This window comes from Bufo bufo, chromosome 3 (genome assembly GCF_905171765.1).
Source record: "Bufo bufo chromosome 3, aBufBuf1.1, whole genome shotgun sequence".
Lineage (NCBI taxonomy): Eukaryota > Metazoa > Chordata > Amphibia > Anura > Bufonidae > Bufo > Bufo bufo.
The window spans coordinates 301,532,804-301,559,966 of NC_053391.1; the positions used below are offsets into that span (position 1 = coordinate 301,532,804).

General features: G+C 46.4%; 1 protein-coding gene across 8 annotated transcripts in view; it reads left to right on the forward strand.

Moving 5' to 3' along the window:
- The first annotated feature begins 1,009 nt into the window (after positions 1 to 1,009).
- VEZF1 (vascular endothelial zinc finger 1) overlaps positions 1,010 to 27,163 on the forward strand; it is a 42,339-nt gene continuing 16,185 nt past the window's right edge. Inside the window, exons 1-5 of one of the 8 annotated variants that reach the window (XM_040424218.1) lie at positions 1,012 to 1,713; positions 10,015 to 10,742; positions 15,502 to 15,565; positions 17,842 to 18,028; positions 27,002 to 27,064. In XM_040424218.1, the coding sequence (XP_040280152.1) occupies positions 1,681 to 1,713; positions 10,015 to 10,742; positions 15,502 to 15,565; positions 17,842 to 18,028; positions 27,002 to 27,064 (1,075 nt within the window). In that variant the 5' untranslated portion in view covers positions 1,012 to 1,680. The other 7 variants (XM_040424221.1, XM_040424217.1, XM_040424216.1 and 4 more) reach the window with 7 other exon arrangements.

Sequence of the window (27,163 nt, forward strand, 5' to 3'; positions counted from 1 at the left end):
ATTATTATTTTTTTTAAATGTTCCACTTAATAAAAAATAAATAAAAAGACATTTAAAAGAAATCTAGCGAGTTGTGCTTTGCTTTCTACAATGTCAGGTGTGACTTATGCACTGGGAAACCATGGCAGGGGTGTCCATGTTATGCTGCCAATGGATCAGTACACATATGGCTCAGGGTACTTTCACACTAGCGTTATTCTTTTCCGGTATTGAGTTCTGTCCTAGGGGCTCAATACCGGAAAAGAACTGATCAGTTTTATCCTAATGCATTCTGAATGGAGAGCAATCCGTTCAGGATGCATCAGGATGTCTTCAGTTCAGTCTTTTTCGCCTTTTCAGGACAGAGATAATACCGCAGCATGCTGTGGTTTTATCTCCGTCCAAAATTCCGGAACACTTACCGGTTCCGTCAAAACGTATGCAAACTGATGGCATTTGTCAGACGGATCAGGATCCTGATCCATATGACCAATGCATTGAAATGCCGGATCCGTCTCTCCAGTGTAATCCGGAAAAAAATGCCGGAACTCGGGGCCGGCATTAATGCGGTTCAATGGGAAATGCCGGATCAAAGTTCCGGCATTTTTTTCCGGATTACACTGGAGAGACGGATCCGGCATTTCAATGCATTGGTCATATGGATCAGGATCCTGATCAGTCTGACAAATGCCATCAGTTTGCATACGTTTTGACGGAACCGGTAGGCAGTTCTGCCAGAATCCTCTGCTGCAAGTGTGAAAGTACCCTTAGGGCATGTTCACATTAGTTAACTGTAATATGAGCAGAACAGCAAAAATAACAAGCTCCACATTCAGCATGTAGTGACCTGAATGGAGCCCAACAGATCTGTTCAGAACCTTTTTCCTGCATGTTATCTGATGGAAGCACCAAATGGAGCCTACAATACGGACGCACACAAGCCCTAGTCTGTCACTGACAACTGGAAGGCGGCCGCGTAAACAATCAGGGAGTCTCTATCTCGCCTCTTCTCACTTTCTCATCCGCCCATTAACATAACCCGCAGCCGACTCGGGGTGAGCGAAGCTGCCCGCAGGGCACGACATGTCGTGTGGGAGGAGGAGGAGGCGGGGAAGACATTAAGACAATAGGCGTCTAGAAAATGGCAGCCCTCTAATAAGGCGGGAGAGACAAGGGGCAGACGTGCAGCTTTTGTCTGACAAGCTGCAGCTGTGCGTGAGGTAATCCCGCTCCCGCTTCAGGACGGCGAGGACTACCCCTTCTCCTCGCAGCCTCAGCCCGCGGCACGACCCACGCTTATTAGGGAGGTTTATTTACGCGACGTATTATTAGCAGCTCCTCGCCTGCCACTTGTCTCGTACAGACGTACACAACATACACGAAGACGGGAGAGATGGGAGGGGGATGGGAAGAGTTGGTTGCCACCCACAAACCCCCCTTCACCAATGACAGAGTGGCAGAGACGCCGCACTATCCCGCTCCCCATTCCCCCTCCTCCTTCCGAATGGTCTCTCCCAGAGGTTACCGGAAGTTGTGCGGCGCTGCCATGTTTTTAGCTGCTTTGTTGTAGGTTTCATGTAGGATCCTACGCTGTTTTTTTTTTTTTTCTTTCCTCCTTCCTTTTTTTTTTTTTTTTCTCCCTTGTGTTCCAGCAGGCGCTTTCCTCCTCCCTCCTCCTTTCCCTTCTTCCCTGGGATCGCCATGGAGGCCAACTGGACGGCTTTCTTGTTCCAGGTAAGGGATAAAGCACCCTAAAATGTCTCTCTTCGCCCGGGATACGCACTATCAGGGCAGCCGTGACCTCCCCCTCCCTCGAAGTAGAGCAGCCGCCTCCCTCCTCTCCCCTCCCCGGGAAGCGGGGACACCCGGGAGCAAACATCCCCCCTCCTCCACCACCTCCTCCTCCCTTCCACATCCTCCTCCTTCCCCGGCCGTGCAGCGACATCAGCCGCTCACATAGAGCAGGAGCCTGGCTGTGCGACCATTCCTGCGCTGGAGAAGCGGGCAGACAAAGAAGCGCTGCCGGGCTGGCCCGGTGCATTCCGCGCACAGCAGCGCCTGGTCCCGTTACGCCATGTACACCGGAGCCCTGAACTTGGTTTGTCCGTAGCCTTGCGCTGTGTCATTCCCGAGACCCCGGGCTGTCCCGCCCCTCCCCCCTGGCCATGGAGATTATGGCGGGCTGCTGCTGCTATTTTCTGCAGAATTTATTATAGCCGGGGGTGGCGGGTTTCCTCGCGTGTAAATCTCGGCAGCGCGCGCTGTCCTCGTCCGTTCCCGCTTCCATGTTTCACCTCAGGACTTGGGGGCTCGCAGTACTTTACAGGAGAGGAACTCCACTGCCCAGCTAACAAAATGGCCACGCAGGCCGTCTCCACAGAAGTGAATAAAACTCCTTGTAGGAATGTGTCTTCTTCATGTTGGACTAGAAGGATTTATAACTGGGTAAAACACTCCATAGATCTGTAATGGTATGGTGGGAGCGGTCACTTGAGGCAGCGTGTATGCCAATGCAGATTGGGGGGCTCACATCACGTTTTATGCCTCTGATTGATGTACACGTTAGGGGGGGGGGGGGGGGGGGAATACAAAAGCACAGCACTTATTTATTTATAATGGAACTTTATGATGAAGAGATGCCACTGTATGGCATCCGTTTACGTTTTTGTATATGTTAAACGGATGGGAAAAACGTGATGTGAACCCACCCTTAGCCCCGTGCAATAAAAGCTGCAGAGCGACTGCAGAAATCCGCTGGTCAATCTGAGGTTAGGACCCCCCGGTGGGCTGGTTTACATCTAATTTAGGCTTTCATCACACTTGCCGTTACTATGTGTTAGGTTTTTGTTTTTACAGTGTGTGCGCTATTCTGCTTGCTTAAACTAAAGGCCCTGGAAGCCTAGTGGATCCATGAGGGTAAGTTCACCCGCGGCATAACCGTAAAATAAAACCCGTGACGCCATTCGGCTGTGTGGAATGGGTTCTTTTAGTGGAGATCTGGTAGAGAGACTGACCCGCAGTGCTGATGCAGACTTCACTCCAAATCTGCAGCAGATCTTCGACTAGTCCACATGTGGCTACTGTGAAGTTTACCACTTGAATGGGGCTAAGCTGCTCCTAGGCCATGTTACAGATGAACGTGACGTCTCATGGCCTAGGGAAAGCTGTGAGAAGGCTGAGGTGTTCACAGGAGGGCGAGGGTCCCAGGTGTCAGACTCCCACCGGTCAGGTACTGATGACCTATCCAGAGGATAGATCATCAGTATTTAAATCTCAGAAAACCCCTTGTTGGAGATGTGGAAACCAGATAGGAACGCTCTTACGTGTGTGGAGGACATGTAGCCTTGTTTCCTGGAGACCGGAAGTGGCGTTACTTTCTTTCACTTGAAGCATTGCCTATAGATGAATTTACAAATATTAAAAGGGGTTTTCTACTCTGCCCATATTGATGGCCTACCATCGGGATAGGTCATCGATATCGGATCGGTGGGGCCTGACAATTGCTGTTTCAAGAAAAGTCAGGGTAAGCACTGCGTTCCCCTCGCGTTTACCTGCTCGCTGTTGTCACTTCAGCAGCGGTGCAGGTGTAATTACGGGATGCACTGTAACTACAATTGCTCTGTACCATTGAAGTGAATGGGAAGGCTTAGGTGTACTCACCGCTGCAGTGTCGACGGAGAGCAGGTAAATGGTGAAGAGAAGGCGGTGCTCGCAGAAGCGCTGCATTCTCTTCAACCAGCTGATCTGTTGGGTCCTCTATTCATCTGCTCTGCCAAAAAAAAAAATAGAGCATGTTCTATTTTTTTTGCGGTGTGACAGCACGGATCGAAATCCCACGGAAACGCTCTGTCTTCCTGATTGTGGACCCGTTCAAGTGAATGGGTCCGCATCTGTGATACAGTGCACACATGGCTGGTGCCCATATCTGTTTATGGGCTGCAATACGGGCACGGCCGACACGCGTTCCTGTGCATGAGCCCTTAGGTTGAACTTGTTACCCAGGCTACATGTGTGGTGTCTATTTATACTTTAAGCATTATGCATGGTGCCAACTCCTTCTTATGTTAATAGGATTGGCTGAATATTCATCTGCAACTGTTCGATTTGGTGAAATTGGGCTTGCTAAAATTAATACAAATTTTGCAGAAACTACACCTTCAGATTTATGGAATGGGTTTTTCAAGCACAGTAATTTCTTCAACAGATCTGCTGCTTGTGGACATTGCCTGGTCGCCGAGGAAGCTGAATCCCTTCACTGCCCATGACCATAAAGATTTTATAATACTTTCATTACCTTGTCCCACAAGTTACACCATTATTAACGTAAAGGCTATGTACACTTCTGGGGGCAATTTTTATTATTGCATTGTACTCATTAGCTAAAATCATTTTTCAATTGGTCTGTCTGTACAGAAGTGAGATTCTCTACTAGCAGAATCCGAATTTTCTCTCTGCTTGATCTGAGGGCTCCTAATCTCTGATCTCAGTCCCTATAAACACTCATCAAAGCTCAATACTTATCTCGGGGTACTTTCACACTAGCGTTTTTGTTTTCCGGCATTGAGTTCCGTCCTAGGGGCTCTATACTGGAAAAGAACTGATCAGTTTTATCCTAATGCATTCTGAATGGAGAGTAATCCGTTCAGGATGCATCAGTTCAGTCCCTCTTACGTTTTTTGGCCGGAGAAAATACCGCAGCATGCTGCAGTTTTCTCTCCGGCCAGAAATCCTCAACACTTGCTGGATCCGGCATTAATGCCGGATCCAGCCCCATGTGTTCTGGCAAAACGGATCCGTTCTTTCCATCCGTGCGGATCCAGCCCCAAGTGTTCTGGCAAAACGGATCCGTTCTTTCCATCCGTGCATGTGCAGACTATTAAATCTGTGTAAAAGATAAATACTGGATCTGTTTTTCTGGATGACAACTGGAGACGGATCCGGTATTGCAATGCATTTGTGAGACTGATCCGCGTCCGGCTCACAAATGCATCAGTTTGCGTCCAGATTGCCGGATCCGGCAGGCAGTTTTCCCAACTGAACTGCCTGCTGGAATCCTCTGCCGCAAGTGTGAAAGCACCCTTACTGATAAGAATGTGGCTTAAGTGTTTGACCTCTTAGTAATTTAAAAATAAAGGTTATTAGATGGCACAAAATGAAAGTGAAAGTAGGATGCACACAGCTAGAAAAACAGTTAACCTGTTGTGACAGAACGGCTCAATATTTTTATTAAAGACCAATTGAGAAAATATTTTTAGCCCCAAATGAGTAAAATGCAATCATAAAAAAAAATTGTCACCAAAATTCTACATAGCCTTTAAAGGGAAGATCACACAAAAAGTAGCTAATAAATCCAATTGCCGGGGGGGAGACTGCTGAGACCCCTGGTATGTTTGTCAACCACTCCATTGTCTTCTATAGGACTGATTAAGCATAATCTATGCTTTGGAGGCCCCTTATCTTTTTGGCTGCTAGCGTCAGGCCCTCAGTAATCCAATATTTATCGCCTGTCTTTTAATATGATACTTTGTAGGGAAAATACCTTTAAAGAGGTTGTCTGTTATTTTTTTTGTTCTTTTGTATGTTTCTAACTGAACAAATATGAGGGGGTTTCAACTCACTCGCTTCATTTACAATGGCCCTGTTCTCCTAGTTAGCTGAGCGTCACATGACCTGTGATGTCAGAGTCTTTACCTGCTCTGATGAGGTGAGGGAGCAGGTCTGTGTATGGAACCTCACTGTAAAGGCTGTTCTGGTTGGAGCCACAAGCCCCGCCCCCTGTACTGCCAGATCTGCTGGCTGAGCTGCCTGCCCTGTGTCTCCCCTCCCACTGGATTCCTCAGCAAAGTTTAACCCCTTCTACCATCAGCAGCACAGACTCTGGGTTAGAGGCTCTGCCTCAGGTACTGAGCAGCTGCAGGGTTTCCTCCTATCCAGGCACTGACAAGACCAATGCTGTGCACAGGATCTTCCCTCCCTCCTCACGCTACAGACACAGCACTGACAGACCGGAGGAGTTCTCTCCTCTACACTCTTCTGCTGTCTGCAGAGCATTGCGCAAGAACAGGTAGGGAGAAGATCCTGTGTGTATCAGTAATGTCATTGTACTGAACAGCTGGGACTTGTAGTCCTACACATACAACGTGAGTATCCCAGCAGTCAGACTGTAGACAGGGAAGCAATGTTTTTCACTCCATTTGCAGTAGGGATCGACCGATTATCGGTTTTACCAATATTATCGGCCGATATTAAGGATTTTTAACATTATTGGCATCTATTTTGCGTATGGGGAACAAGGATTGCGCTGCTGTCAGTGCTCTCCGTGTTCCCTCAGCAGCACAGGGGAGAAGGAAGCAGTGTCTCCCTCCCCCCTGTGCTGCTGCTGCCACCAGTGAGAGGAGGGGCTGTGGCCACTGCGCCACCAATGAAGATAACTATCTCATTAATTCATATACAGGAGGCAGGAGCTGGCTGCAGAATCACATAGCCTGTTCCCGACCTCTATGAGCGGTAGCTGCGATCCGCTGTAGTTAACCCCCCTCAGGTGCCGCGGATTGCAGCTACCGGTCATAGAGGTCGGGAGCCGGCTATGTGATTCCAGCTCCCGCCTCCTGTATATGAATTAATGAGAGAGTTATCTTCATTAGTGGCGCAGTGCGCCCCCCCCCAGTATTAATCATTGGTGGCGCAGTGCGCCCCCCCCCCCCCAGTATTAATCATTGGTGGCGCAGTGCGCCCCCCCCCCCCCCCCAGTATTAATCATTGGTGGCGCAGTGCGCCCTTCCCCCCAGTATTAATCATTGGTGGCGCAGTGCGCTTCCCCCCCCAGTATTAATCATTGGTGGCGCAGTGCGCTTCCCCCCCCCCCAGTATTAATCATTGGTGGCGCAGTGCGCCCCCCCAAATCCCAATATTAATCATTGCTGGCGCAGTGCGCCCCCCCAACCCAGTATTAATCATTGGTGGCGCAGTGCTCCCCCACCGAAGCCCCCCCAGTACTAATCATTGGTGGCAGTGGCCACAGGGTCCTCTCCCCTCCTCCTCATTGGTGGTGCAGTGGCAGTTCCGATCGGAGCCCCAGCAGTGTAATCCTGGGGCTCTGATCGGTTGCCATGGCAGCCAGGACGCTACTGAAGACCTGGCTGTCATGGTAAGCTCCATGCTGCTGTGTGTACTATGCACAGGGCAGCAGGGAGAGTGTGAGGTCCTATTCACCCTGATAGAGCTCTATCAGGGTGAATAGGACTAGGGTTCTAGTCCCTAAGGGCGCTAATAGTTAGTAAGAAAAAAAACCACCAGAATATTAATTATTAATAAAAAAGAAAGATTTACAAAAAAATAACTCGGTATCGGCCCTAAAAAATCTATATCGGTCGATCCCTAATTTGCAGAGTAGGAGGAGGGAAAGGCAGTATTTGTTGACACCCACAAATATTCATGAGGAAAACCAGGGGTCAGAACAAAACTAGGGAAATGAGTAAATATATATAATAAAAAAAAATCTTAGCTTATGTGTATATTGCTGACCATCAGATTTACAGCGCTATATATATTTTTTCCATCACTGACAACCCCTTTAAGGGTGCCTTTACACGCTGCTGATTTTGTTGCAGTATTTTTTGCAACTGAAAATCAGTTCCATTCACTTGAATTGGGCAGCATGCACATGGATTTCTGCAAGCTTTAGGGCTCTTTCACACTTGCGTTCTTTTCTTCGGGCCTAGAGTTCCGTCGTCGGGGCTCTATGCCGGAAGAATCCTGATCAGTTTTATCCTAATGCATTCTGAATGGAGAGAAATCCGTTCAGGATGTCTTCAGTTCCGGACCGGAACGTTTTTTGGCCGGAGAAAATACCGCAGCATGCTGCGCTTTTTGCTCCGGCCAAAAATCCTGAACACTTGCCGCAAGGCCGGATCCGGAATTAATGCCGATTGAAAGGCATTGATCCGGATCCGGCCTTAACCTAAACGTCGTTTCGGCGCATTGCCGGATCCGACGTTTAGCTTTTTCTGAATGGTTGCCAAGACGCTAAAGTCCTGGCAGCTATGGTAAAGTGTAGTGGGGAGCAGTATACTTGCCGTCGGTGCGGCTCCCGGGGCGCTCCAGAGTGACGTCAGGGTGCCCCACGTGCATGGATGAGGTGTCGCATGGATCACGTCATCCATGCGCATGGGGCGCTCTGACGTCATTCTGGAGCGCCCCGGGAGCCGCACGGACTGTAAGTATACTGCTCCCCCGCTCCCCACTACTACTATGGCAGCCAGGACTTTAATAGCGTCCTGGGTGCCATAGTAACACTGAACGCATTTTGAAGACGGATCCGTCTTCAAATCCTTTCAGTTCACTTGCGTTTTTCCGGATCCGGCGTGTAATTCCGGCAAATGGAGTACACGCCGGATCCGGACAACGCAAGTGTGAAAGAGCCCTTATTCAGGTGAATGGAACTGATTTTCAGTCGCAGAAAATTCTGCCACAAAACCAGCCAGAGAAAATGTTAAAGGAGACCTGTCGCCTCTCCTGACATGTCAGGTTTAGTAACTACTTGCATCCCCCGTGCAATAACAATTCTGGAGCATCTTTTCCTATGACTCTATGTTGTGCCATTCCTGTATTATTCCTGATGGAATTTTACAAATGAATTGCCAGGAGTCTACAGTAAAGTTACTGCTGGGTGTTACCAGTAGCAGGTGTGTCTGACTCTGTCCAATCAGTGCTGCTGGTGTCAATGTACTGGGACACCTCCCCAACTGGTAACACCAATCTGTGCCTTTAATGCAAGCTGCTGGTAATTCACTCATAAACGTCTAGTAGAAATAACAGAGGAATGGGACAGCATACAGTCATAAGTATTACATGAGGGATTCAAGTAATTACTAAAACTGACATGTCAGGAGTGATGACAGGTTCTCTTAAGGGTCCATTCAAAAGAACATAAGTACTCCATGCCTGTGCTGTGGATCGCAAATTGCGGTCCCTAATACATGGGCATTAGCAGTGTGCGGATGCAGAACCGTTGACTTAAGTGGTCCACGATTGGCAAGACACGGCAAAAGATAGGACGTGTCCTATCTTTTGCGGTGTGGAGGTACGGACCCGAAAAGCTCGCAGAAGTGCTTCCGTGAGCTTCTGATCCGTGCCTCCATTCCGCAAAAGTTAGGACATGTCCTATCTTTTGCCATAACTTGCGGATTGTGGACCCATTCAAGTCAATGGATCTGCAAACCGTGTACACACCACTGATGCCCATATATTGTGGACCCACCCTTTGCGGGCTGCAGTAAGGGCATGGAGCCCTTCACGGCCATCTGAATGGACCCTTAAGGTGACGCTAAATATAGAGAATGTGGTTGTCTTTTGATACTTGCCTGTTTCCTATGGCAATCAGAATAAAGAAATATATACAGTACCTTACTGGTGGAACATACTTAAATGGGTTTTCTGAGATTTTGATACTGATGACCTATCCTCAGGATAGGTCATCAGTATCTGTTCGTGGGGGTCTGACACCTGGGATGCCCGCTGATAAGCTGTTTGAGAAGCCGGCAGCGCTCCTGTGAGTGCCGCTGCCTTCTCTGTGCTTACCAGGCACAGCTCTGTACATTGTATAGCGGCTGTGCTTGGTATCGCACTCAGCCGTGTTCACTTCGATGGGGCTGAGCTGCTCCTAGGCCACGTGACCGATGAAGATGTCATTACTGGCTTGGAGAATCAGTGTGAAGGCTGTGGTGTTAGTGCATTCTCAAACTGCTGATCGGCAGGTGTCGGACCTCCCAATGATCAGATACTGTTGACCTATCCTGAAGATAGGTCACCAGTATCAAAATTTTGGAAACCCCCTTTAAATTGATTACCCAAACAGGGATGCCTGCTGTCCATTCAAACTGAGTGCACAGGCTTAAGAACCTCATTTGCAGCATTTGTGATTATCTCAGGAAATGAACTGCTAGGTTTATTCCTTTACCCAGCTCTAATGGATCTGTGAGTGCTAAGTTGTAAAATTTGTTTTTACAGTGTTCATTTTCATTCCTTTTGTTTCAGGCTCATGAAGCTTCGCACCACCACCACCACCATCATCATCATCATCAACAGCAGGTTGCCCAAAATAGCCTGTTACCCCTCTTGGGAGCTCCGGTTGAACCTATTGATCAAAAGCCTATGCTACCTATACCTATAACACAGAAACCTCAGCCGCAACCCTCTTCTGAACCTATAAAAGAACCAGTTGTAGTAAAAAAAGAAAAACCCAAAACTTCCTTTATTTGTACATATTGCAGCAAAGCCTTTAGAGACAGTTACCATTTAAGACGCCATGAGTCCTGCCATACAGGAATTAAGCTGGTGTCACGGCCAAAGAAAACACAGACTGCTCCGGTCGTGCCACTTATATCTACTATTGCTGGAGACCATAGCAGAACATCCTTGGTTTCAACCATTGCAGGCATACTGTCGACTGTTACAACATCATCTTCAACTACAATTCCTAGTGCCAGCACCAGCATCCCGACTATGCCCGTCACTCAGCCAGTGAAGAAGCCGAGCAAACCTGTTAAGAAAAACCACGCATGTGAAATGTGTGGGAAGGCATTTCGGGATGTTTATCACTTAAATAGACACAAGTTGTCCCATTCAGATGAGAAGCCTTTTGAGTGCCCAGTCTGCAATCAGCGCTTCAAAAGAAAGGACCGAATGACCTATCATGTCAGATCTCATGAAGGAGGGATTACCAAGCCCTATACATGTAGTGTTTGTGGGAAAGGTTTTTCAAGGTACGACTCGGCTTCTTATTTTAATTTCCAGCTAGTGTTAAGTGGGTTTTCTGTTGGACGAAGTTTTAAGGGCCCTATAAAGTGGCAGAGAATCAGCCAGATAATCACTAACAAGCGTTCATAGGAATGCTCGTTTGCACTTATCTGGCGGTGTAAAGGTGCCACCATTATCCAATGAAGAGTGAAACACACTTTCATTGGATTGTTTGTGCGGGCACCTAAATTGTCATTTGCTGGCAGCAGGTCTTACAGTGTAAACAGCCTCTGCTGCCGGCAAACGAGTTTGTATTGGGACGAGCAATGGCATTAGTGATCACTTCTCCCCATACTGCGGAGGAGATCGCTGACACTGACCTTTTCTGAGGATAGGTCATCAGTTATGAAGTTTCGGAAAACCCCTTTAAGTCACTTCACCCGACAACCCCTGCCACTTAGTGTCCATTCAGAAGTCCGTAGAATGGGTCCGGATCGTGGAATGGGTGCGGACCCATTCGGTCCTACGGACCGCGGCATGGAAGGGGTTAAAACGCATGACATCTGTGAGGGGGCGGGCGGATGATTGCGTGCCTAGCCCCGACCCCCCCCCCCCAGCACCGCCCTGATGATCACGGCCCTCCCGCTCGCACTGCCCGGCCCCCCTCCCTGTGTCCGCCAGCACATAACACAGAGGGCTGCGTTGGGGGGGGGGGGTTTAAACATAAAATAAAGCCATTTTGAAGTTTCTGGTCCCCGCGGTCACAGACCGCGGGGATCAGAAACCTCCCGAAAGCGCTGCAAACTGCAGTTCTGAATTGACCCTGGGTGCCTGCTGATTGATTTCAGCAGGCACCGTGTTCCGTTCGCCCTATGTCCGGAACAGGTTAACAAGACTTTCATCCAGCAGACTGGGGACAAAACTAGCTCTCTTGTTTAAGGTCCCTTTACACGGGACAATTGAGCAGGTGATTGTCGGGAAGGAAACATTCCTTTCCAACAAGCGCCTGCTCGTCACTGGAGGAGACGGCACGATCTACTGCCTGCAAACAACTATTTAGGTTCCTGCACAAGTGATCATAGTACCCCATGTTCTCATGAGTGCCCGTTAGTGATTATCTGACGGATTCTCAGCCTGTGTAAAAGGGCTTTTACTTGTAATATTTAACCCTTTCTACCTCTGGTGTGGAGCTGTGTTTAGAATGTATGACCGACCGTCCTGGTTTAATTTCCTGGTTTTCTTTTCTATTAGGATACTCTGTTGAACATTATCGCATTTGGCAAACAAAAACTAGCAAGCAAAGCTGTTCTTAGGAGAATGATGTACCCCACCATTAGGGCTCATTCAGACGACTATGTGTTTTGTGGTCCGCAAAACACAGATACTGGTCACGAGCGTTCAGCATTCTGCAGAACGCACACGGCAAGCCCTATGATAGAAATGCCTATTCTTGTCCGCAATTGCAGACAAGAATAGGGCCTGTTCTATCCTTTTTGCAGTACGGATGCGGAGAGCACGCAGTGTGCATTGTGCTGTCCACATATTTTGCAGACCCATTGAAATGAATGGGTCTGATTTTACAGAACAGATGCGGACACATAAATGTGGTCGTATAAATGAGCCCTTAGTCTGTTGGGTCTGTTAAAGGGAACTTGTCATCAACTTTATGCTGCCCATACTATTGAAAGCATAAAGTAAAGACAAGTGAGTTGAATTCAGCGATCTGTCATTTATAATTTAAAAGTAAGTGGTTGCCGAGAACCAATATCACAATCATTGCAGACTGGGCCTGGAAAAGAGTCCCGGCCACCTGAGAAGAGTCCTGGTTATTCTTAAATTCCTGCTCTCCCTGCTCACCTAATGATTGAGTCTTCTACCTAGTTTTCTCCCTTTCTCTCTAGGAGAGAACTGCCAAACATCAGCAGATGGGTGAGAGAGCAGGAGATTAGGAATAACCAGTACTCTTCTCAGGTAGATTTGACTCTTTTCAAGACCTGGGCTCCAATGATTATGATGCTGGTTTTTGGCAGCCACTTTTAGCTGATGTGTGACACACTGCAGAAATCAGCATTTCTGTCACTATTTTATTCTGCCCTCAGTGAGGTCAGCATAACGTTGATGACTGGTTCCCTTTAAGCAACATTGGTGTCTAACAAATTGAGATCTCAAATATGAACTCCACCTAACCCACATACACACAGCAATATATGCCATTACTGGAAATTGGAATTGTTGCCGTGCTTAGAATCCGGTAGGGAGCAAGCACCTATTGGCCAACATCACCTTTTCCAGATGTAGTCATAACATATCTGATCTGTTCTTCAACATGCAGGTCACCTCTCTCCAATGGGACATGGACCATGAGGTTCATCCAGGATGGCTACTGTTTTTATATTTATCCAGTTGTTGAAAGTAAAATGTGTTTATTTCTGGGCTGGCCATATACATTAGTCTTTTCTCTGCTGAACCCGCCAAGAGCTGCAGGTTTGGCCGGCAAGCTGTCTGTGGGGAGCTCCTGACAGGAGACATAAGTTGTCTCCAGAAGTGTCTTCTAGCGGCCTTCTCCACTCTCCCATAGCAGGGCTCCAGATGGCGACCAAAATGGTCGCCAATGCGACTTAGAATTTACAAATGGCGACAAGACTTTTTAGTCTTGTCGCCATTTGCGACTAGACCCACCGCCGCAGCTCTAAATACAGCGGCGGGCACAGAAGTTGAACTATCATGTTCTTATCAGCAGTGCAGTGGAAGAGTCTCTCCCTCCCCCTGTGCTGCTGCTGCCGCCGCGGCCAATAAGAAGAGGGACAGGGGGAGGGGCTGTGGCCACTGCGCCACCAATGAAGATAACTGACCTGTGAATACAAATACAAGAGGCGGGTGCCGGAATCAAATAGCCGACACCCGACCTCTATGACAGGGAGCGGCACCTGAGGGGTTAACTGCCGCTGATCGCAGCTCCCTGTCATAGAGGTCGGGTGTCTGCTATTTGATTCCGGCACCTGCCTCCTGTATTTGTATTAACAGGTCAGTTATCTTCATTGGTGGCGCAGTGCGCCCCCAACACCCCAGTATAATAAACATTGAGTGCGGCCCCCCTCAGTATAATAAACATTGGTGGCGCAGTGGGCAGTGCCAATGAGGGTTAAAAAAAAATTAACTCACCTCCTCCAATTGATCGCGTAGCTGCCGGTCTCCTGTTCTTTCTTCAGGACCTGTGGTGACGTCACTGAGCTAATCACATGGTCCATTACCATGGTGATGTATCATGTGATGAGCACAGTGATGTCACCACAGGTCCTGAAGAAAGAACAGGAGACCGGCAGCTACGCGATCAATTGGAGGAGGTGAGTTAATTTTTATTTATTTATTTTTAACCCTCATTGGCACTGCCCACTGCGCCACCAATGTTTATTATACTAGGGAGGGGGGGGGGGGGTGCACTGCGCCACCAATGTTTATTATATTGGGGTGTATATAATGTTTATTATATTGACCTTCTACTACGCATTCTGCATTAAAGAATGCTATTATTTTCCCTTATAACCATGTTGTTATAAGGGAAAGTAATACAGTGAATAGACTTTCATCCTAGCAACCTTGCGTGAAAATCGCACGGTTCAACTGGAAGGATGGATCCGGCATTCAGGCAAATCTTCTGTTTTTTTTCGCCAGAGATAAAACCATAGAATGCTGCGGTTTTATCTTTTGCCTGATCAGTCAAAAAGACTGACCTGAAGACATCTTTTCTGGTATAGAGCCCCTGTGACGGAACTCTATGCCGGAAATGAAAAACGCTAGTGTGAAAGTACCCTAAAATATTAAGTTTAAATCCCCCCCTTTCCCAATTTTACATATAAAATATATAAACAATAAATAAACATATTACATAGCGCTGTGTCAGAAAAGTCCAAACTATTACATTTTTTTAAAATTTCTCCTATGCGGTGAGCATTCGCCATTTTTAGTCACCTTGTCACCCCAAAAAATAGGATAGAACTGTTCTATTATGGGCCGAACGTTTCATAAAATGCGAAATGGACGCGGCTTTTTTTGGTGTTTTTTTTTTTTGCACGGTATTGAGTATCGCAATACTTTTTTATGGTGACGAAAGCGAATCAAAACTTTGGTATCGAAACAACCCTACGCGGATCTGATCGGCGTAGCGTTGTCACGATACCAAAATTTTGATTCGGCGACTAAAAATTTAATTTGGCTCCTAAATTTTTCAGTTCAGGAGCCAATGGCTACTAGGTATTTTTTTTTAGTCTGGAGCACTGCATAGAGTACACTTGCCCGTTTGGCCAAGCCGAATGTATGGGAGTCGGGAGAGATGCCTTCTGCTGAACAGTTAATGAATGTTCATGGGCATTTTAGTGCGGCTTCATCCTGATAAAATGACTCCCGAATTTATGGCTCTTACTGAATGACACCATGTGCTCAACTGTGAGGAAAAAACTGCTGTGTGGATGTGTTAAACTTGCCCGCCTGTTTGGTCACTTTTACACTTGTGTATATTTTATAAGCCACAACGATGTGTGGAACCTACCCAGAGAAAATTATAATGGAATAATTGGCACTTCCATGTGCTGCGCCCATGTCTAGTTACTCTGTGAGAGTGGACTTACAGGCCCAAGGTATTTCATAGTCCCTTAAACTACATTTCTTCTTAATTTCACTTGTTGCAAAAGCTTTTGCTTTCTGGGAATCAGGTAATTTTAAGGTTATGTACTTGAGTAGCTTTATATGATCTATGTTTTTTATAATAAAGCATTTTTTCTCCGACAGACCCGACCATTTGAGTTGTCATGTCAAGCATGTTCATTCTACAGAAAGACCCTTCAAATGCCAAGTAAGAGAATATTATGTGTAATGTTCTAGAATATTGTTTTCTTCTTATAGAGGCTTTACATTTAGGCTGCGGGGCCGCTTTGTGCAATAGAATTAGGAAAAATTGTTGTTTCCACCCAGGTGCAGAAAACCCGTGCCATACTCGCACCTAATACTGTCCGTTCCTACGACTGAGGGGACATTTTATCAATTATGACGTAATTTGCGACAAAAAACAAACATTGCAAATCAAAACTGGTGTGTGTGTGTATATTTGGCACAAATCAAAACGCCATTATTTTTGCTGCATTTTACACCATAATTCTGGTGCAACATACTTAGTAAATGTCCCCCTGAGTTTGCTTCAGTATTATCCCATTTTGGAAACCTACTGACCAGACAACTGTGATGTCCCCATGCTCCTTAGTGCATTGGCCAAACAAGCCATTTTCTGTGGGGCTTGCAGACAATCTAATGTGTATGAGGAGCTCCTGACAGATCATATCTGAGGAGAGAAGAATCAGGCAAACGGACTGACACTTTGATAATGAAGGGGTTTAATATAATCTGCCATGTATTTGCTGCAGATTTTCAGTTTACATGCTATTAGAGATGAGCGAATTTAATATTTTGAAACTTGTTCACACTTCGTTTGGTGGTAAAAGCGTGAACAGTTACCACGGACCATAACGCAATTCTATAACGGAATGCGTAACAGAAATCCTTTAGAGGCATTCCGTTATTCATTCCGTCATAAAAGAAGTCTATGGACTGCATAATGGATCCGTCCTGTTTCCGTTATGCAGGAGAGGACTCACCTGCATGACGGAAATGGGACGGATCCGTTCTGCAGCCCATAGATTTCTTTTATGACAGAATAAATAACGGAATGCCTCTAAAGGATTTGTTATGCATTCAGTCATAGAATTGAGTTATGGTCCGTGGTAACGGAATCCATAACGCCATTCACCTTTTACCACCAAACGAATTTTCATAAGCATTCGTACATGCTGCGAATCCACTAGGGCTAATCTGCGAGTGGCCACATGTTGCACTTTGCACATAGAAACTGCACTGAGAATGAACATCCTTAGACTAGGTTCACACTAGCCCTTGTTACATCCAGAAGGGAACAACCTTCTGTCTCGCGCTCTCTCTCTGTCTCGCGCTCTCTCTCTGTCTCGCGCTCTCTCTCTGTCTCGCGCTCTCTCTCTGTCTCGCGCTCTCTCTCTGTCTCGCGCTCTCTCTCTGTCTCGCGCTCTCTCTCTGTCTCGCGCTCTCTCTCTGTCTCGCGCTCTCTGTCTGTCTCGCGCTCTGTCTGTCTCGCGCTCTGTCTGTCTCGCGCTCTGTCTGTCTCGCGCTCTGTCTGTCTCGCGCTCTGTCTGTCTCGCGCTCTGTCTGTCTCGCGCTCTGTCTGTCTCGCGCTCTGTCTGTCTCGCGCTCTGTCTGTCTCGCGCTCTGTCTGTCTCGCGCTCTGTCTGTCTCGCGCTCTGGCTGTCTCGCGCTCTGGCTGTCTCGCGCTCTGGCTGTCTCGCGCTCTGGCTGTCTCGCGCTCTGGCTGTCTCGCGCTCTGGCTGTCTCGCGCTCTGGCTGTCTCGCGCTCTGGCTGTCTCGCGCTCTGGCTGTCTCGCGCTCTGGCTGTCTCGCGCTCTGGCTGTCTCGCGCTCTGGCTGTCTCGCGCTCTGGCTGTCTCGCGCTCTGGCTGTCTCGCGCTCTGGCTGTCTCGCGCTCTGGCTGTCTCGCGCTCTGGCTGTCTCGCGCTCTGGCTGTCTCGCGCTCTGGCTGTCTCGCGCTCTGGCTGTCTCGCGCCTTTCTCTTTCTCTGGCTGTCTCGCGCCTTTCTCTTTCTCTGGCTGTCTCGCGCCTTTCTCTTTCTCTGGCTGTCTCGCGCCTTTCTCTTTCTCTGGCTGTCTCGCGCCTTTCTCTTTCTCTGGCTGTCTCGCGCCTTTCTCTTTCTCTGGCTGTCTCGCGCCTTTCTCTTTCTCTGGCTGTCTCCATCCGGCTCCGTTAACTATAAAGGAGACCGGCAGAGATCCAGCCGCAACCCAGCGAACATCCTAAGAATTATCTAACGAGTGCCAGTGTGAAACTGGCCTTATTCCTTTTTTTCCCCTGACATGGGCTCTAAATCTGCACACAGAAAACATTCCCATTATGGTCGGTAGGCTCTTCATGTTAGGAGGTTATTTTACATTGGGTTCCTTCATATATTCATTCCTAAAGGGTGCTTTTTTAACTGTAACAACATTCTTGCTCCCTCTTCAAATAAAAACACCCTTTTAATTGGTTTCTGTTCCAGACGTGTACTGCTGCCTTTGCTACAAAAGACAGGCTAAGAACACACATGGTGCGCCATGAAGGGAAGGTTTCATGCAATGTGTGCGGCAAGCTTCTTAGTCCAGCCTACATCACCAGTCACCTAAAGACGCATGGCCAAAGTCAAAGTATTAACTGTAATACTTGTAAGCAAGGTAAAAAGTTTCAAGGTAAAGATTTATTTTTATTTGTCTCACCATTGCCTGTAATAATGTATAAGCAGCTCTGTCACAAATGTTGAGTGCTGTGGGAAGAGAACTGTCTCAGATGACCTGTACCCTATAATATGGTGCTTTTAATTTACTGCAGTATGTTGAGCTAACAGCCGCCTTCAGCTGATCAGTACTGCCCATGTTTAGGGTACTTTCACACTAGCGTTATTCTTTCCCGGCATAGAGTTCCATCAAAAGGGCCCTATGCCGGAAAATAACTGATCAGGCATATCCCAATGCATTCTGAATGGATAGAAATCCGTTCAGTATGCCTTCCGCTCAGTCACTCTCAGGCGTTTTGGCCGGACATAATACCGCAGCATGCTGCAGTATTATATCCGTCCAAAATGCCTGATCAGTCGCCGGAATGAGTGATCCAGCATTAATTCCCATTGACTTGCATTAGTGCCGGATCCGGCATTGCAAAACTGAAGGACGGATCAGTCTGCGCAGACCGGGAAACTGTGAAAAAGACTGCAAGACGGATCCGTCCATCCGCATTACAAGCGGAGAGACTGATCCGTACCCGGATATGTCTACAAATGTTGTCAGTTGTCACACTGACGCTAGTGTGAAAGTACCCTTAGTAATTCTGAATCTTTTTTCATGCTTTGTCTTCTGTAGCATACAGTTAGTTCCGCCCTTGGATTGTAGTGCTCTCCCACAATGAAGCTGCTTGTTTTCCTAGGCAGTCAAGCAATAGAAAGGCTGATGACTTTTTTTTTTTGCCAATAACAGAAAAAAAATAGAAAAACAAAAGTTACGGTAAATTTTACTGCATAAAATGGTCCTATAAGAGCTCATGCACACAAACTTATTTTTATTTTTTTGTCAGCATTTGATCAGCATTTTTGGTAGGTCTGATGCGGACCTATTCAATGGGGCTGCAAAAGATGTGAACAGCACACCATGTGCCGTCTGGATCCTTATGTTCGCTCCGCAGCACCCACAAAAAAATAGAATATGCCTGTGAAGGATATCACCCCTCGTGTCCGCATGACGTCAACTACGTCGAGCTCACGAGACGCGGTATGGTCACTGGTTACCAAGATGTGACGTTACGCCTTCCCGGAGGTAAGGTCAGCTTGGTACAGTTTACACCGACTCCTCCTGTCCACAAGGGCACAGAGAGGCAACAAGCTGAGGGAGCCTGGTCACTGCCCCAGTGAAACAGCACTTCCTCAGCCCGGGAAATCTGCCACCAGCTTCTCGTTTGATATAAGCCCGGTCCGCTAATGGGATTATATAGGGTGAGGAACCAACCCCGCAGTAGCTTATAACTAGGCCAAAACACAGACGTAGGGATTCGTGATCGAGATACAAGACAGCACAAGATTAAATTATATATTTAATCGCCTTAAGGGCACACTAGATAACACATTATGCACAAAGAATATATACAGTGGTCTGAGGTTACGAATACAGGTAGTATGGTACAAACAGGATTACACAGAGTACAAGTCAGTTACCGGGTAGATGAATGTTCCTTTGGGTTATTATGTAATAGTCCTTGGCTGCGGTCACGTATGGCACGATGTGACCCCCTTTCAGAGAAAGACATGACCGCTTGCTGGCACAAGCCTCTTAACCTGTAGCTGGCCCCTCCCCTCCCGGCCTCTGGGAGGGGACCAACCCCTCTCTGCTGGACTGGCAGCAAATGACCCACAAAACACTTTAGGGGTCATAGCTCCAGACCATAAGGTCAAAGGGAGATGGTTCTGGGACCAACGGATCCGCCTGGGTTTCGGCTACCAGTAGAGTCCAAGCATGGTACCGTTATTTGTTTTCTGTGGGGAGATATACATATCTCCCTTCCCTGGCATCCCACCACCACACTAAGACCACGGGCCTGTTCATCGTGACCACAGGGACACAAATATGTATCCGATTTGTGCCTGTGATGGCTGGGCGATCATAATTCCTTTTAAATCGCCGGTTCCATGCTGTCTGCTAGATTTGATTGAACTGGGGAATGGACTAGACCTCGTGCTGAGAGATTCTTCCGGTCACATCATCTTGGTTCCTGGCTGACTGGATGGAAGTGTGAAAAGTTGTAAACACTGGTGGACTGCTAGAGGTTCTCTGCCATCTGCTGGCTTTGAAGCAGGGCCCCCCTGTGGAGCTCACTACCTTTGCTATCTGACAGCTGATGGCTGGTGTGGGGACATGGCTGACATAAAATATTAATCAATATTCCTGACAATGTCCTATTCTTCGTATTACAGATCAGGACAAGACTGTTGTATAGAGCCCAGGACGTTCCATTCCGCAAAATGCGGAACACACACAGCCGGTATCTTGTGTTTTGCGGATTGTCTCACTTCAGCAAATGGCATTTATCATGTAGACAAAGTTAATATAGGGCACTTACTAATGTATTGCGATTGTCCATATTGCCTCCTTTGCTGACTTGATTCATTTTTCCATCACATTATACACTGCTCGTTTTCATGGTTATGAACACCCTACAATCCAGCAGCGGTGGTCGTGCTTGCACACTATAGGAAAATGTGCTGGACTATGCGTACTCCCATGGTCCCAGGCATCAGAGTGTACCGGGGTTTGCCTTTTATCGCGCCATGTTACCTCAGCAGCACAGGGGAGAAGGGGTCACTCTCTCCCGCCCCCTGTGCTGCCGCTGCCAATGAGGAGAGAGGGGCGGACACACTGCGCCACCAATGAAAATTAACCTCTAATACAGATACAGGAGGTGGGTGCGGCGGCAGAATCGCATAGCCTGCGCCCGACCTCTGTGACGGGGAGCTTTTACTGCCGTGGATCGCAGCGCCCTGTCATAGAGCTTGGGTGCAGGCTATGTGATTCTGCCGCTGCACCCACCTCCTGTATGTGTATTAGACGTTAATTATCATTGGCGCAGTGCGCTCTCCCCCATCCCCCCCCCCTCCTCCCCCAGTATTAAAATCATTGGTGGCGCAGTGCGCCCCCACCCGCTCATAACTCCCAATATTAAAATCATTGGTGGCAGTCGCCACAGGGTCCCCTCCCCTCCTCTTCATTGGTGGTACAGTGACAGTTGTGATCGGAGCCCCAGCAGTGTAGTCCTGGGGCTCCGATCGGTTACCATGGCAGCCAGGATGCTACTGAAGCCCTGGCTGTAATAGTCAGCTCCCTGCTGCTGTGTGCACAAAGCCCAGGGCAGCAGGGACAGTGTGAGGTCCTATTCACCCTGATAGAGCTAAATTTTTTTTGTCACCTTGTCCCCCTAGAAATAGGATAGGATTATGGGCCGGACGTTCCATAAAGTGCGGAATGCATGCAGCTTTTTTTTGGTATTTTATTTTTTTCGCATGGTATCGAGGATCACAATACTTTTTTATAGTATCGAAACCGAATAAAAATTTTGGTATCTCAACAACCCTAGTTGAAATGTGATACTTCAGTGAGTGGGTTTAGAGAGGGAGTTAGTTTAGGAAGCAAGAGAGGACAGCTAGTTACTGCATTTTTCTCTAATTAAAATATTTTGCAAAGTTTCTTCTATTCACCTGTACTATTGAATCGAAGATTTGAGAGAAAAAAAAAACAGCACCACTGTATTCCAAACTGGTCACTTTGTTTGTAGAGAAAAGTAAACACTCAAGCAATAAAAAAACATCACCTTCTTGACGCGTTTCGGGCACCCAGGCCCTTTGTCGAAAGAATGGTAAAATAATGAACATACAAAATTTAAAATACACGTTTAGAAAATGGATCCACCTATCAGGAGAAAAGTTAAATTAACAGATGGGAGGCAAACCTAATGTTAAATCAGCCTTTAGGGTAACAACTACCTGTGAATGGAATATACTTCAGCAAGTCTTCAAAGCAAGGATATAGAGCACGGTAAGGGGGTATATCCCTGGATTGTGTTTTGTTTGCCATTTTTGAGTTTTTTTACCGTGCTCATTGGATGGACTATAATTATAAACTGTATTATATACAAACTGGTCACCTAAAGAAAATAAAACGCCATGCAAGCACCTGAGAATCCTAATCCTACTATCTTGAGCCTCAAATGTGTAGAAGATTTCTCGGATAGATTAACAAAACTTGCAACAATTTTTCGTGTAACAGATTTAATGTTTCGTTTAGAGGATCTTCTAATAAAAGAAACAAAGGTGTGGTGGGATTCGACCAGCCTAAAAACCTATCTTGAAAAACGTATGATCCCTAGGGGTCTTCGCATAAAAAAGAAACCGACAATATATGGTGAGGATTTTTCTACCAAATGGAATGGAATCTTATCAGAATGTTTGTTTAAACCGATTGCACTTATTGTGGAACAAGAAGAGAAATTATTGCAGTCCTTACATGTGGATATAAAGGAGATACAGCAATTATTTGAGCCGCACAAGGATTTACAAATTTCCAAAGAACTTGATGACAAATTGAAAATTAACATGTTGAAATTGGAAAATGATATCGCACAAATAAAAAAGAACAAATACAGCCGAGACAATCTGGACTATGAGAGTAATAAAATCTGACTGGAAAAGAAATTCACGTTCCTCTGATACACCGAAATCTATACTCTGAAACAAATCAAAAAAAATATGGTAAAGGACTTTCAGTCACCCAACAGAATAAAGTGTCATTTTCTGATTTAGTCTCTGGTGACACCACAGACAATTCTCAATCCTCCTCGACTTGTCCTTTTACTCCCAATTATGCAAGCCGTGCAAAAAAATGCATTCGCGGAGCCGGACGCAATCACCGGCGAGGGAGGAAGGAGACGCTATCCTTCGAGGCACAAATAAGTAATGTCCTTAACCTCTCTGCCTAGATATTGAGTGAGGAGCATATCTCCTCACTCCTGAGTAAGAGGTTGGGCTTCTCATTGAGCTGTCATTTTGACTTATTCTGGACCATTGTGGACGTTAATAGTTTTTCTCGGCTATTGAATTGTTAAGAGACATTTTTCCTTAATGGACATGGAGTCAAATGAAATAATTGTCACACACAGTCCATTTCCTAATGATAAATTGAATAGCTCTACTGTTCAACCTTCTTTGTTATATCAGGACGAGTTGTCCAGCACTGTTCTTAGACACTTAGGCCCCTTGCAGACGAGCGTTCCTCCTGCAGCGAGTCCGCAACGCAGCTCCCGGCCTAACCTCCCTCTGCTGCCGGGGGTCACATAGCATTATATTCATTTATGATGCTTTGTAACCCTTACAGTTCTGGAATGTATTGGATTACACTGGCATAATGCTGCCAGTGTTATCCAATACATTCCAGAACTGTAAGGGTTACATAGCATCATAAATCAATATAATGCTATGTGAATCCTGTCAGTGCTGGGAGGTCAGGCCGGGAGTTGCGCTGCGTACTCTCTGTGGGAGGAACGCTCATCTGCAAGGGGCCTTAGTCTGAATCTATGAGGGAGAGTACTCAAGTGCCAGCATTTGCTGTTCCGAATCCTGATTTTTGTCTAGTCCAGGACTTCAGTGCTGGATGATTTACAGGATTTGGTAGAGTCAGAACTAGTTCGCCTCCACAGAACCTCCCTGAATAATAAGCATGCTAACAATCTAACTAAAAGTGAGAAAATAGCTCTTTATGGTATGAAAAACAGTGATGGGTTAGTGGTGCGTGCTGCGGATAAGGGGGCATGGTCGTCGTTCTGGATTCTGTACTCTATAGGAAGTTAAATCTGGAGCTTTTGTGTGACACTTCTAAATCGGAAATTACCCTGTGACCCCACTTTACAATTCAGAAATTCCCTTGCCAAACTACTGGCTGAGGGTTTATCTTTAGGGGTTTTGGATAAAGAAATGAGAGATTTTCTGCTCGTCTCCCATCCAATTGTGGCCTCTGTACTCCAGCGTACCGCATGAATTAGCATTACAGGCTCTGTCGCATCTTCTGAACAGTTACAGTTCCTATAATAATGGTGTCAAAAAATTAGGTTTGTTCTCAGTAAAAAAAAAATTAACACAACTATTTCGTTTTTCATGGTGAGTTTTTCTTACAAGTGTGGGGGCTAAATCTTCACCTTCGCTAGCTAACCTTTGTGTCGTAGTGGGAGGAGTCTTATATGCCTTTTCATCGCACCTAATATGGTATGGCAGATTTATAGATGACCTCATTATTTGGGGAGGTCGTCAGGAGGATATCATTGCTTTCGGAACATTTATCAACAACTGATTTCAATTTAAGTTTCACTTAAAGTTTTGACACAGTATAAATTTTTTTGGATCTGTTGCTCTCTGCATGCAATCATAACGTTGTCTCTGCCACTTACATTAAACCTACTGCGGGCAATTCTTTATTGCATGCGACATCATGTCATCCATTACACATCATCAAAAATATTCCAAGGGGCGAGTTTATAAGGTCTAGACTAGGGCTGAAACTATTACTGAATCAAGTAATTTGACCAAAAAAATCCTCGATGCAAATTTTTTGAATTGAAGATTAGTTTGTGTCACGTGACCACGGGGAGTGAAGTGCTTGCTATTACTCCCGCTGGCCTGCAATACTCGCCTTACCAGCACGGGGCCCCTGGGATACTCCACAGCACATCCATGGTCCAATGGAGTGTCGGCGGCGCCCCTGCTGGAAAGGTAAGTTGGTGCGACTAAGGAGGAGTCAGGAGGAGCAGGGGGAGAGATGATTTCACTGGGGGGGGGGGGGTAAGAGATTATTTCACAAGGGGGGGGAGATGATTGCACAGCGGTTGGGGGGGGGGATGATTGCTCAGGGGTTGGGGGGGATGATTGCACAGGGGGAACGGAGCTCATGGCACTGGGGGGAACTGAAGCACTTGGGCTGATCACACAGAGGGTAACTAAGGGTGTTGGGGACTGATGGCAGGGGGTCTGATGAGTTTTTATAAAGGAAAACTGTCTATTATTAAAAAAATTTTTTATTAGAGTACTCGATTAAACATAAAAAATAATCGATAGAATACGTGATTACTGAAATAATTGTTTACTGCAGCCCTAATCTGAATTATTTTGTAATTGCGTGTAGTCTAGACGTAACTGCTCAGATGATGCGATTTTTCAAAGTGAATGTCAGAGAATTTCTAGCTGTTTTTTGGCTGGGAAATATCCCACCTGGTCTTTGGAACGAGGCATAAAATATGCCTCTGATACCAGGAGGAAAGATTTACTAGCTCCATTTTCTAGGGCAGGGGTGCACAACCTGCGGCCCGGGGGCCACATGCGGCCCTCGATACCATTTTGTGCGGCCCCCAAACATCTGGTAAAAGACATGTGTGTCTATGTCTTATGGCTTCTTACATGTATCTTTCATGTATTCTCCTATTAGATGGGAGACCTGGAACTGTAACTAAACATTTATAGAATATACTGTATGTTCAATATGCCAAATATACAGTATTTCAGTTGGTGATACCCCTTTAAGTTTTATTTTCGGCCCTTGGAATTGGTTCAGGCTGACAATGTGGCCCCCAACCAGAAAAGGTTGTGCACCACTGTTCTAGGGGTATGCATGAGAACCAGTCCAAAAAGAAGGGCATTGTTTTTTCCACAGTGTACAGCCAGGAGTACAAACAGGTTACTAATATCATAAATAAATAAATATATTCCTATTTTGTACCAAGACAAGGTTGTCTCGGATATTTTACAAGGGGGGAGTCAAATGTGATGCAAAAAAGAGCTCGTACGGTCGGCTCTATACTATCCCCCAGTTTGTTTCTTTCTGAAAAACCATCATGTACTTGGCTGGAAACAAAAGGCTGTTATAGGTGCGGGCATAAGATCTGTCGCAACTATGTTACAACAACAAAAACCTTTAAATCATACAAAACCAATATTACCTTTTAAAATGTCATCCTATATTAATTGCAACACTAAGTATGTTGTGTATCTCATTTGCTGCACTTCCTTTAAATTGCAGTGCGTGGGATGCAATACTAAGGGTACTTTCACACTAGCGGCAGGACGGATCCGACAGGCTGTTCACCCTGTCGGATCTGTCCTGCCGCTATTTCGCCGTGCCTCCGGATCGCAACTCTTTCCCCATTGACTATAATAGGGACGGGGGCGGAGCTCCGGCGCAGCACGGCAGTTCGCGGTGAGAAGCCGCCAGACTAAAAAGTCGGACATGCAGTACTTTTAGTCCGGCGGCCTCTCGCCGTGCACTGCCCTGCTGCTCCGGAGCTCCGCCCCGTCCCTATTATAGTCAATGGGGACGGAGCTGCGATCCGGAGGCACGGCGAAATAGCGGCAGGACAGATCCGACAGGGTGAACAGCCTGTCTGATCCGTCCTGCTGCTAGTGTGAAAATAGCCTTATACTTTAAAAACAAGGATCCGTAAACATTTATCCGATGCGAATGAGTGTGCACTGAACACCTCTGCAGTTTCCAGACACTTCCGTGATGTCCACAGGGGTGATTTATCTTTTTTCACCTTCTGTGGAATTAAGAGGGTTTTTAAACCATACAGAGGGGTGATCATAAGAAAAATCTACTAGCAAGGGGAACTTTCTGGATTTTTATGCTTGAAACCAGATTCCCAACAGGTTTAAATAGGAGACAGGATGTTATATACCACTATTAACATCAGGCATTTAATGTACATTAATCTGTTGCTTTTATTTTTAGTGTTTTTTTTCGATTGTATTGCAAAAGCCCCTCGAGTGTGTCTGAACAGTGCTCTATATGCTTGCTTTGAAGATTTACTGAATTGTATTCCATTCACAGGTGGTTGTTACCCTGAGGCTGATTCAACATTAGGTTGCCTCCCATCTGTTAATGAAACTTTTATCCTGATAGGTGGATTCATTTTCTAAACGTGTATTTTAACTTTTGTATGTACCATTCTTTTGACAAAGGGCCTGGGTGCCCGAAACGCGTCAAGAAGGTGATGTTTTTTACTGCTTGAGTGTTAACTTTTCTCTACAAATAAAGTGACCAGTTTGGAATACCACAGTGCTGTTTTTTTTTCTCAAATCTTCGATTCAGGAATCTCTGCTCACCGTGGCACGCCGTCAGCTCTCCATACACCGTGGTTCCCTGATAGAGCCGGTAAGGGGGTATATCCCCGGATTGTGTTTTGTTTGGCACCTGTACTATTGCTTTAAGAGAAGTTCTCTGAAAAGTTAGGTCATAAATACTCAAATAGTC